Below are 12,846 nucleotides of genomic sequence, written 5' to 3' on the forward strand. Positions count from 1 at the left end.
GCAAGACCCTTTTCCAGTATAAGGTACCACAGATTCCAGAGATTAGGACCTGCTCTATGTGAGGGTCATTATTCAGTCTGATATGGAAAGTGATTTTAAAAAGTTCCATGGGATATATAACATAAAGTCCTTAGACAAAAAGAAGAATCAGAAAAATTTCACAGCAATAAGTGATATGGACTATTTATATATGATGCTGTTCATTGTAGGATATCTATGAAAATTAGAAGTGGAAGCTACCTGAGTCTTCAAAAATAGGAGATTAAAAAAAACTTGATGAATCCAGTGCATTTGGTTTCAGGTCTCTTCCCTGTCCTATGGTCACCACTGAGTTTGTCAATATCCTCCTTAATTGCTAGTTTTAGAAATCATACTTTATTGCTGTACAGTGTATAAAAGAAGGATATCAGATATCACCCCTTTGGGTTCTCAGTGGCTGTCATCACGGCACAAGATCTGGAAAAGCATGGGGCAGTAGTCGCAAGTGGGCAGATCATGGGACCTGTGGGAGCCCAGGAATGTGTTTAATTTGGTTAATCTGTTTAATTTAAAAATAAACCTTGAACCAACTTTAAAAACCAGAGAAGTGTATGTAAACATTCATATTTCTGGCTTTTCTTGAAACTTTGGAACATCTGCCAATACTGTGTTCTTGTTTCTGTTTCCTTATTCTTTTTAGCAGGGGAATAGCCCTTTAGATGGAATATTACTTAGTCTTGTAGATGCACCACTACTTCAGTTGTCTCCCTGAAACCGAGATCTGTTGTCATTTTCCATCTATTACTGAATCTTACCTGCTGTCTTTCCTACTGTAAAGAAACCTCTTTCTCTTAAAAGTGTGAAAATGAAAGATAAATGAAGAAGGCTGCCATGTTTTCAAAAAGTGAGGTGGAATGCTTGTTTGTGGAAATAAAGCATATTCTTGTGTGTTTAAAAATCCATACTATTGGATGTCCATGGAGAATGTCATTCTAAGTGAAGTAAGCCAGAAAGAGAAAGAAAAATACCATATGATAGCACTCATATATGGAATCTAAAAAAAAAAAGAAGGCAAATAAACTTAAGTAAAAAACAGAAACAGACTCATAAACATGGAATACAAACTTGTGGTTGCCAGAGGGGAGGGATGTGGAAAGGGATAGACTGGGAGTTTGAGATTTGTAGATACTGACAGGTATATACAGCATAGATAAACAAGTTTATACTGTATAGCACAGGGAAATATATTCAAGATCTTGTAGTAGCTCACGGTGAAAAATATGAAAATGAATATATGTATATTCATGTATGACTGAAAAATTGTGCTGTATACCAGAAATTGACACAATATTGTAAACTAACTCAGTAAAAAATGTAAAAATATATATATATATCATAGCAAAGCCTTATGAAATTCTATGCCACTAGTAAAAATTATCTTATAGAAAAACAATAGATATTATTAAGAAATCAGAATCATATGTATGGTTCCAGTTTTATAAAAAAATACACATATGTGTGTATCTGTTTCCGTAGAAAAATACTGGGAGGATATATTTTTAAAAGGTTCATTACAGGAGGTAAAATTGTTTTTAAAATTGTTTTCCTAGTTTGTCTAGATTGTTGTCTGTGTTTTTCATATTTAAGTTGTAGTGATTTGTTTATCTTATATTTAGAAAAATAACCTATTCTACTTTCAGAGCAGGCTTGTTAGAGGAAGTGTCATTTGAGACATAGTCTTTTAAATAGCTAAGCTTTTTGGGTAGAGATAAGGGAAGGAACCAAGGGGAATAGAGGCAGGAAGGTTCGTGGTGACAAGTAATCTGAGGTATGTAGTAGGCCTTGAAGTGTCATCCGAGTCCAGTTTGGGGGTCTTGGATGCTAATTGGGCCTTGTTATGCTCTATGGAATCTGGCTGGTTTATGTAATATCAATCAAATATTCACTTGCATAAATAGTCTAGAATACATTAGACACGATTTTTCAGTGGATTTGTGTGAACATTTCCAATATTAGTTGGATGTCAGTGTTTATAGTGGTGTAACCAGTTTGAATTATCACAATGTATACATACTTACATAACAACACTTGCATAGTTCATTTTTTACCAATTAATACACTTTTTTTTATCCTTTCTTTCAATTACAGTGATTTGCAGGGAGTAAGAACAAATGCCAAAAAGGATGGAAGTGACTGGATTCTCAATGGAAGCAAGGTGTGTAAAGAGGGGCTTCCACAGCCCTCCTCCCCAGGGTCATACCATGGGTAACAGTGCCTGAAAGACTACTTACTCATCATTGATTTTGTCAGATCTAGGGACTCACAGGAATTGAGTTTGCTTGAGTTGGCACAAGTTGACCTGTTTTGTCTTGGAGATAGTAAGAACAGTGCAACATTTATATTACGTGAGATCTGCTCCTCTACTGTGTTCTGTTTTGCATGCCCCCTCACTAATACAGAAAATGTTTTAGCTTCCAAACAGCCCTTGACTGTCATAATTAAGAAAGAAATCAAAGAAGCCTTCTCTTACAAAGAGAATTAATTCCCTTATAACTTTATTAGAAAAGAGGATCAGTCATGGTGGAAATACTCACATTAGGTATTAGTAACATACAGGTGTTAATTCCTGGATGCCGTGTGATTAAAAACAAATAACAAAAGCTCTATTTCAGCAGTTCAACTGTGGCAGCTACACAAAAGGTCGTTATTATCTTAGAAAGGTAGGAAGTTGGGAGACCTGAATTGTTTTTGAGCAAGGGAGTGGTGTAATGGAAAAACGCTGTAGAGAAAAATATTTCTACCATGATGTATAGAAATTTTTTGAGGAATGTATTTTTCTCATTTATTCAACAAACATCCTTGAAGGCCTCCTACAAGACAAATGCTATTCTAAGCACTAAGGGTAGATATGTGGATAAGAAATAGTCCCCACCCTCAAGGAGCTCCCAGTGCAGAGAGATGCTGAGAGTCGTTTATTATTATAACCATGGCACCACTGTTGCCTCCATTTGCTGTCATGTAGACAACAGTAATATCATTGACCCATTTCCCATTATTTGTAAGTATCAGTGCCCTGGATTTTAGAGCTTAAATCTTCTTACAAAGGGACAGAAGGCAGGTGATGAGAGTAACCAACACCATTTTATACCCATACTATTTCAAAGGGACAGAGACAAAATTAGGTCATTTGAATACAGTTTGATAAATGCTAAGGTGACGGTAAATTCAGGGTGCTATGGGAGCACTTAACCCAGCGGGAATTTTGGAAGACTGGAAGAGATGACGCCTGAACTTAGTCCAGGATGAGTAGGCTTCAGTGTAGCAGAGTTGGGAAAGGGCCTCCCAAGTAGAGGAAATAATATTTCTAAAGAGCCATAGGTAAGGACGACCTTAGAATATTGGGGAAGGACAGCAAGTAATTCAGTAGAACTAACCTAAAGAAAAGGAATGAGGGACAAGTGGGACAACAGGTAAGGCAGGACCGGTAAGCTGGTGCCAGTTTGTGATGAGTTTTATATGTCCTGCTGAAGTTTAAAGTTTATCCTGAAGCCTATGAGGAGCTATTCAGAGATTTTTCAAATGTGAACACGGTGTGACCAGATTGCATTTTTAAAAGATCCTTCTGACATCGTGATGGATAATAGAGCTGCAGAGAGATCAGTTGTAGGAACTTACACAGGAAATGAGGAGGGCTGAAAAAAGGTAATGGCAGTCGAAGTGAAAGGAGGTGAGTAGACTTAAAAAGTATTGGAATAGATTAGAGAGAAGTAAGTGTTGAATTGAATATGGAGCAGGATAACATGATTTATTGGCAGCATCCACTCACAAAGGGAACACGGACTGTTATGCAGAATTAGATAAGAGTAGGGGTGGGAAGGAATGTGTTCCTTGAGTCATCAGGTGGAATTATCCAGAAGCAGACCGGTATACAGGTCTCAAAACTAGCAAGAAATCTGGCTAACATAAAGATTTGAAGTCATCAACATACAGATGGCAACTAAAGCCACAAAAGTGGTTGAGATGACCCAGGAAAGATACAGAATGAGAAGATAATTACTAATATTTGCTCTAGGTATGTTTATTTTCTGAATAAATATTATCTAATAAACTAATATCTCTTGTTTAGTTTGTTTTATCTCTCCTTAATCAGTCTCTTCCTTATTTAGGCCATTTGGAAAGAAGTAGACCTTCCATCATGAAATCAAAAGTATGCCTTTTCAAAAACTAATGAAGTTGAACGTACAAATACTTGACTAGTATAGTGCCATTTACAGCAGATTTCTTTTTCTTGTCTGACGCTTCTTTCTAAAATACAGTTTAGTATTTTTATAGAAACTTTTGTTTTAGTTGGAAAATAACATAATAACTTTTTATTATTATTATTTACAGTATTAATAGTGGGAAGAAAATGTGTAGGGTTCATTCTTTGACCCACTGGATAATTTTCCCCCTACTCTTTAATAACCTCATGAATATCAACACTGTAGATATGAATATGATATATAGATATGTATGAATAATCAATACTGTAGATATCCGGAGAGAGTACACAGAGAGGTGTAAAGCATGTTTTGTCTGGTTTAGTCTTCTTGAACATACTGTCCCCCAGTCCTGACTTATACGTGGACCTGAGTTATCGCGAAGCATGCAGTTTACTTGGGCTTCTGCAGGTGTTCGTCTCAAATGGGTGGCTGAGTGACTTGGTGATCGTAGTGGCAGTCACAAATCGTGAAGCTCGCTCCCCTGCCCATGGCATTAGCCTTTTTCTGGTGGAAAATGGGATGAAAGGATTCATCAAGGGACGAAAGCTCCAGAAAATGGGACTGAAAGCCCAGGTAAGTCATAATATAAATTTGTATTCATAACATAAATCACTTATAAATATAATTCATATTATTATAAATGAGTTTACTCAGTCACGCTTTATATATCGAACTATGTATAGCACAATCATACCGTCCTATGCTGGATTCTTAAAATATACATTTCAGAAATGATAATGGAGATTTATTCCACCGTTGTGTAGCTATGGTCAGCAGTGACAGTGAATCGGGGTATTGTAAAAATCTGCTTTAGAAATGGCAACATTAACTGCATGATAATAGACCCTCTATTTCTGAGATTCACTAAAGAAAATTATGAAATAAGAACAGAAAACATTTTTATACTATTTGATCATTGTCTGGTAATTTTTTTCATTACCAAAAAGAAAAACATGTTTTACTTGATATGCATTAGAAATCTGTGGTCCTTGGGAAGAAGGATATAGCTTACTGGCATAGCACATGCTAGTATTCACGAGGTCCTGGGTTCAATCCCCAGTACCTCCAATAAAAAAATAAATGAATAAAATGAATGTGTTTTTAAAAAAGAAAGAAATTCTTAGTCCTTAATACCTACAGAGCTGGACAGTATTAGAGCTAGAATGACAGGGCATTGCAGTGGGAAAACCACTTTTGGAATCTGATGGACCTAGGTTTGAATCCTTGGTTTACCACTTACTAGTTGTTTTCATTAACCACTCCCAACTAGCTTCCAGTTGGTTTGGTTTTGTTTTTGTTTTTTCAATGGAAATAATAAGCTCCTCATCAGGTTATTGGAAGATTTCAATGAGATAATTCTGTACTCAATTGTATGATCCCTTAGGATACTGCAGAATTATTCTTTGAAGATGTACGGTTGCCAGCGAGTGCCCTACTTGGAGAAGAGAATAAAGGATTCTATTACATCATGAAAGAGCTTCCACAGGTCAGAAGTATTACAGAGTCTGTCTTGTGATTAGATAATGGACTGGAATAGAATGATGGAGAATGATAAAAAGTCCATGCATAAAAATTGTGATATAGCCAATCACTTGAGTATAACTTGAAGTTGTAAAAATATACATATATGAGTTTTGTAGGCTGGACGTGTGAATAACTTAACTATAAAGAGTTAAGAAATAAATTAACCTTCAGTCTTATAAAGATTATTTATGTGATTTATTATCACTGAAATCCTGTGAAAATCACTTGTGTAATTAGAATAATGTTCAAGACCTAATTTTGGGTTCTAGGAAAGGCTGTTGATTGCTGAGTTGGCAGTTTCAGCCAGTGAATTCATGTTTGAAGAAACCAGGAACTACGTTAAACAAAGAAAAGCTTTTGGGAAAACAGTTGCACATATACAGGTAAGCTTATTCTTATGGTTTAGTATTAGATAATGTCAAAGTCCTCAACCTCTAATGGATCTAGGCTCAGCATGAACAGGGAGTAATTTTCATGTAGGTGATATTAGAATCCATGGAAGTGAGTGAGATCACTGAGGATGACAGTAGAGAGTAAGACAAAAGAGATCCTAGGACAGAGTCCTGAGAAAAAAAATTACAAGATTTAGTGGTAAAATAGGAAGGGAAGAGCCTACAAAGACAACTGAGATGAAGAGCCAGAAAGGAGGCAGCAAATCGGGCAAGTATTGTTGCAGAAGCCAAGGGAAAAGAGGATTTCAAGTAGATAGGAGCTACTTAGAGAGAAAAGGAGATGAAGGTCAAAGAGTGCCCACTGGATATGGAAGTTATTTCATGAGAACCATTAATGGACTGGTGTGGTTGCCAGACCAGAGTGAGTAGAGGAGTAAATGGAAATAAAGTAAAGATACTGATGGCTGGGGACTGTTTCCTGAGTTTTGCTGTGAATGGTAGTTGAGAAAAAGGATGGTAGTTACTAGGAGGCAAGAAGAGGAGGGTAGGGAGGGAAAGGGGGAAGTGTTTGGAGATCAAATGAAATATTTGGAGATTATTAAATTTTTGTTATGATTAGGATGAGAATGCTGGAGCATATTTCAATACATAGAGAAAAGATTTAGTAAAGAAGGAAAGATTGTAGGTATGGAGAGCATAATTAACTGCATGTGATCTTTGAGAAAGTGTGAGGTGTAGGTGCAAAGCACATGGAAAGGTAGGGCTCCCCATCCCAACAGGAGAGGCCCCTCTCCCACTGAAACGGGGGGAAAAAAAAAAGAGGAAAAAGTGGGCAGGGGTTCAGCTATGTTGGTGGAAAATTGCAAAAGCTCCCTTCCAAAGACTTCCATATCTTTACATACCAATAGAGTAAGAAGGAGATGTGAGTGAATAGGGCATGGAGGTGTCTGAGAAGAGAAAGGAAGCTTTGAGATCTTAGAGTGAGAGACAGAACTGACTAGAGACACAGGGTAAGCTTGCTGGTGGTAGTGAGGACCCAAATGAGGTTAGTGATCATGAATTTTTAGTGACACCTGCTTTTTTGTGTATTAGCTTTTACTAAAAGGGTTTTGTTACCCAGGTTCAAGCACAGAGAAGGTGGATGATTGTGTTTCCACTTCTTGAGTTTTGCCAGGAAGTTTAAGGTATTTGCAAAAGAACGCAGTATATGGTAGCCATAAAATGTCAATCAAGTTTTGGGCCCTCTAGTTTCTTCTTGAATGAAGGAACACTATAAACAGTGCAGTCATCAAGAAACCTGGAGTTGGAAGTCTACTTGAAGAGTTTTAAGTGGAATGTCTCAGCTGAAAGGCTTTGTAAAGGAAAAGGGAGAGATGCTTTGGTAGCTTTCCAGGACATCATTAAAGAAATTAAGTAAAGGTGTGATTTAAATCCTATTACAGCTACTTAACTCTCTGTGGACTAGGCAAGTTGCATTATCTCTTCAGAAGCATTTTCTTATTGTTAAGATGCAAATAATATCAGTAGCTACCTCCTAGAGTTACTCTGAGGATTAGGTGAGATAATACACATAAAGTGCTTAGAATATTGCCTGGCAAAGCAAGCTTTCATTAAAGTTAGCTGTAACAGTTGACCCTTGAACAACACAGGTTTGAACTGCCTAGGTCTATTTACACACGGATTTTTTTCAATAAATACATTGGAAACATTTTTGGAGATAAGGGACAACTTAAAACTTGTAGATGAAGTGTGTAGCCTAAAAATATCCAAAAAATTTAAAAACATATGTCATGAATGCATAAAATATAATCAATACTAGTCTATTTTATCATTTGCTACCATGCAATATACATGAATTTATTATAGAAAGTTAAAATTTATCAAAACTTAATACACAGACCATACATGGTACCATTGGTTACACTAGGCTACCATAAAGCAGTTGCTGTTTCTTTACCTATAAATAAATATGAATTTCTTTTGCATGTAATCTTTTCAATTTTGCTGTCTAGTGTTAGTAATACGTATAACATCTACTTTTTTGTATCCTGTGAGATAATATTGCTATAGACCCTGACAGACATTGTAAGCTTACAATATCAATAAACACAGTACAGTGCTGTTAATGTATTTTCTCTTTCTTATTATTTTAATAACATTTTATTTTCTCTAGCTTACTTTATTGCAAGATTACAGTATATAATGCGTTTAACACAAACTATGTGCTAATCAATGATTTATGTTATGGGTGAGGCTTCTGATCAGCAGGAGGCTACTAGTAATTAAGTTTTAGAGGAGTCATACGGTTATACTCTGATTTTTGACTGCACGGGGTGGCAGTGCCCCTAACCCCCACATTGTTCAAGGGTGAACTGTGTTTTTTTTTTCTCTTACATAACATCTTTTTCCATTTATTCCAATAAAGGGAGTCTTTTTATCAACTTCTCCCTCTTGTTCCTGATCTGGACTTAACTCCATGTCATTTGGGGAACAACTTGCTGCCTACACATTCATCAGGTTAACTTTCTCCATTCTGAAAAAAAAAACTTCTTTACACCCTAACTTTTCTTATTGACGTAGCAGATCTAAATACAGTTGTTCTGTGTCTAGAAAAATGAGGCACACACTTAATCAAGCAAATATTTTTAAAAAACAGGATGACTTGATTTGCCTCCGTTGTGATTTCCTTAAGAGAAGAGCGAGGATGTTACACGTTATGTTCCCTTTCATTTATGTATCCCTGATGTACACATATCAGTGATTCTTGATGACTGCCGTCTTCCCCCAGGCATTTGGAAATGTCAGGCAGTAGGGGTGCAAAGCGACTGGGGGTGGAACTCATGTTCAGTGCCCTGGAGGCCAGTGTTGCTAAATGTCCTGTAATTTAGAGAGAGCTTTGCATAGCAACTAAGTGTCTTACTCAAAATGCCAGTAGTCTCCCATTGAGAAATACTGATACATATGTTTGTTTCACTGAGCAAATACATATTGATTACCTTCTAAAGGTCGCGTGCTCAGATGTAGTTTGATAGGTATGGTGCTGGAAATAGATGCTCTGGGCTCCTAGCAATATGAAGACAGAGATACCACTTGATGTCACTCAGTGACTTTCCCAGCTGTATCCAAAGTGGAATTAGTATCATTTGCTTCTCAAATCCAACCACCACCACTTCCGCATCAAAAATATTTATCACAATGCTCATGCCTTTTGCCCTATTCTGGATACTATAACAAGTGAACCAGACAGACATATTTTCTATCCCCTTGGAAATCTACACTTCCTGTGTTTATGGACCTCATATTAAGTCACAGCAAAGATGACTGTAATATTACATTTAACCATAAAGAAAATGGAAAGTTGGTATAATATTTTCCCATGGGAGAAAAAAGTTCTAAACATTATTTAATAACATGTGTATATATATATGTATATATGTATGTATGTATTTTGATGGCAAAAAGAGAAGAAAGTCTTAATCCTTTTCAAAGCAAGTGTCAATAAATTGTTGCCTTCTTTCAAAAGTACTTTACTAAAATTTCACTAGGTGGCAGTAGAATTCTGCTACCACAGGCATGTATAGAGTAGCAGTTGTTTTCTAAGTTAAATGTGTATTTTCTGGGATTTCTGAGCTACTTCTTCTAATCCCCTTGTTTTATATAAATAAGTATTTTTAAATAAGTATTTTTGAATAATATTTTCATATTCAATCTAGGTATATATTCAGAGAAGATGAATGGCCAATACATGCTTACACCTCCTATTCTAAAGCTGGGTATACAGTGGTTCCAGTATTAAATTGAAATAGAAGACCTTTAAATGTCATATTATACTTGGCCAAATGTCATTTTTATGACCGTATAACTGTTCAGTGTCCTTTCTCTTTGTTACCCTTGAATTTTGAACATTTTGGGCCTTTCTGACCTTTCAGATACATTTCACAAATTTATTTTCTTTTTAGAATGGAGACCTGCCACACTTAAGCTGCAACAGTTATGGGATTTTCATTTCTTTTCTTTCATTTTCTCCATGGTAGTTGTCAAGTCTTATGATTTTCCATGGAACGGACAATAAAAGAGTAAAACTCAGATATTTAATAATGATAATGTCTGTCATTTATTGATGTCCCCTATATGCCAGGCACTGTGCTAAATGAATTATTTTTTTCTTCACAACAACTCTGTATGATAAATTCTGTATTTATCCTTGTTTTACAGATAAGGATATTGAAGCGTAGAGAAGTTAAGTAAGATGCTCAGGATTACAAACATACTTTAACTCCAGAACCTATCCCTTAACCCATATGCTAGTGGAAATCTAAAGTTGATAGACTTTTTTTTTTTCTTTTTCCATATCTTTCACCTGTGAACAATGAAGTGAAATTTCAATATTCTCTTCTAATCTAAGCTTTAGTTATTTCCTATGTGATATGTACTCTTGATGCTAAGGGCACAAATTATTATGAAAAATATAGGAGAGGTAAAAAAATAACATTTTTTCCTTACTTTCCTCCAAAAAGGGCATATTCCATTCTTAAGACCTTGAGTGTTGAGTTAATTAACTATAAAATTAGGTAACAAACCTAAATGGTTATATTTTATATTTGAGTCATAATATATCAGGGTACATCTAATGGCACTGTTTAAGTGGAATAGTGGGCTCAGTAGCCACTCCAAGATGTCTTCTAATTCCTTAATTCTATGATTCTAAGAATTGTGTCATTCAGAACTCAGAAAGAGACTCTGTATGATCTACTTTGCAACTTTAGGGGGATTTTTTTAATGAAATGCTAGATGCAGTAGTATCTATGAGCAACTATTAATGAATGTTAAAAAAAATACTGCAAGAGCATTCTGATATTCACAAAAAGCACCTTGCTCATAATCTGTGGTACAGTTATTGGCTGCCATTCATTAGAGAATCATTTCTGAAAGTATAAAGCTGTGTCTGCAGTGAAGAGCAAAGACCAAATGTGTTTACTAACCCAACTCAATGCCAAGAGTATGTAAATATTTAATCTCTTTATCCCCTGAGAGTAAATTATATACTCTGGAGGCATTAATTCCTTCAAACCTGTGGACCTCACTGAATGTACTGAAGTAAGAATTCTAAATGAGCCCATCTTGGTCTGAAATTTAACTTTAGCTTCTAGAAGCTTCTGGGATTTCCACGGAAACAGCTCTTATATGAGATAATTGGGCTTACAGATCTTGATTCTCTCATTTTGTAAATAGTGCATAAATTCTCAAATGTGCCATCACAGGGTGGGTGGGTGGAGCAGTGTAAAAGTATCTTGAGATTTGTCAGATCCCCTCCCTTATTTTCCAAATGAAGTGTCATAAATAGTGTCATTGACCTAGACCAAGGGTAAGCTAAGGACTTGGTTTCAGGGATTTTCATGGAATATATAATTCATTGTTTTCAGTGTATAGAAGGGTATTTCCCCACTTTTTCATTTCTTATTCCATCTTTAGATTTTTCTATGACTAAACTTGGATGTGTGGGGTGGGAATGGGAAACTTTATGCTGATTAAAGTCTAGAGATTTGGTCTAGATAAATATAATAGAAAAAGTAAGAGAAAGTATGAGAGAGGAAGAAAATTTTGGTGTAACCTGGCATGTTCTGAATTGGAAGCCAGGATATAAGAGGTTGGAAAGTGTGGTGCCAGCCTTCCCACTGCTTGGTTTTAGAATTATTAGATGCCAGGAAGATGATCTGTTTCTACAAGAAGATGGGGTAAACCCCAGGGAAAGGCAGTCAGTTGGGTTTTTCATCAGCGCAGTAGTTATGTTGATGTATATATGAGGAATCTGTCCCTCGGAGCTCCTCCTCCAGCTGACACATTCTGGTCTTGCCTGGTCCTGGGTTTTACTATACTCCTTTTCTGTTCTTTTCCAGAAATAGAAAGTACCCAAACTGTCTCTACTACAATGATGCTTTGAAGGGTTTGGTTTTGTAGTTTAAGACTCTCCATAACCAGTAGTAAAGGCAGAGCCAACATCCTCTGAATGTCTGGTCCCTAAAGCCTTCCTTTGAGAACACAATCACGGCTTTGAACTTGCCATTGCATAGGTGGGGCATGTATATAATTTCTAAGTTTGCATTTCACTGTGCCACCTTTTTCACCAACTTCCATGCCTTTTATTAGCCACAGTGAAGGTCTCACTCATAAATTCCACAGCAGAATGATCAAAACTCTGTTTCTATCTGAATTTCCATAAGGAAGATAGTCAGCTGATCATAGCTCAGCCTTGAATCTAAGAGGTCAACTAGAATGGGGTGTATTTTTAGAGTTTACCCAACGTGGAAAGCCAGTGTTATTTCATATCTCAGCCAGTTTCTTGAAGGAGGTTCAAGAATCAGTACCCAAAAGGCCAGATATAAAAGGTGTGAGAACCCAGAGTCGGGAGTGTAAGAATATGAGATTTGAAGTGAGAACAATTGAGGAGGGTCTCCATAGATGATTTCCAAGAATACTATTGATTGTCTATGGTATCAGGGGGAGATGTATAGGTATGTTAACACCGACAATTCCAGACCATTCAGTTCAAGTTAGAGACCGTTCTAGAACACTACTGAGAGAGATAGGGAGGGTGAGAAAAGTGGCAAAGGTTGGGGGGTTTCTGGACTTTGATGTCTTGAGTGTTCTGATTCTGTTATTCCATTATATTCTACACATCTAGTTTAAAT

At 36.3% G+C, this 12,846-nt stretch overlaps 1 protein-coding gene across 2 annotated transcripts in view; it reads left to right on the forward strand.

Moving 5' to 3' along the window:
* The window catches only part of ACADL (acyl-CoA dehydrogenase long chain), a 44,555-nt gene that overhangs the window by 12,789 nt on the left and 18,920 nt on the right, over positions 1–12,846 (forward strand). For both annotated transcript variants that reach the window (XM_032479950.1, XM_032479951.1), the window contains exons 5-8: positions 2,128–2,194; positions 4,650–4,814; positions 5,626–5,727; positions 6,035–6,148. In XM_032479950.1, the coding sequence (XP_032335841.1) occupies positions 2,128–2,194; positions 4,650–4,814; positions 5,626–5,727; positions 6,035–6,148 (448 nt within the window). The remainder of the gene's footprint in view (positions 1–2,127; positions 2,195–4,649; positions 4,815–5,625; positions 5,728–6,034; positions 6,149–12,846) is intronic.

This window comes from Camelus ferus, chromosome 5 (assembly GCF_009834535.1).
Source record: "Camelus ferus isolate YT-003-E chromosome 5, BCGSAC_Cfer_1.0, whole genome shotgun sequence".
NCBI lineage: Eukaryota > Metazoa > Chordata > Mammalia > Artiodactyla > Camelidae > Camelus > Camelus ferus.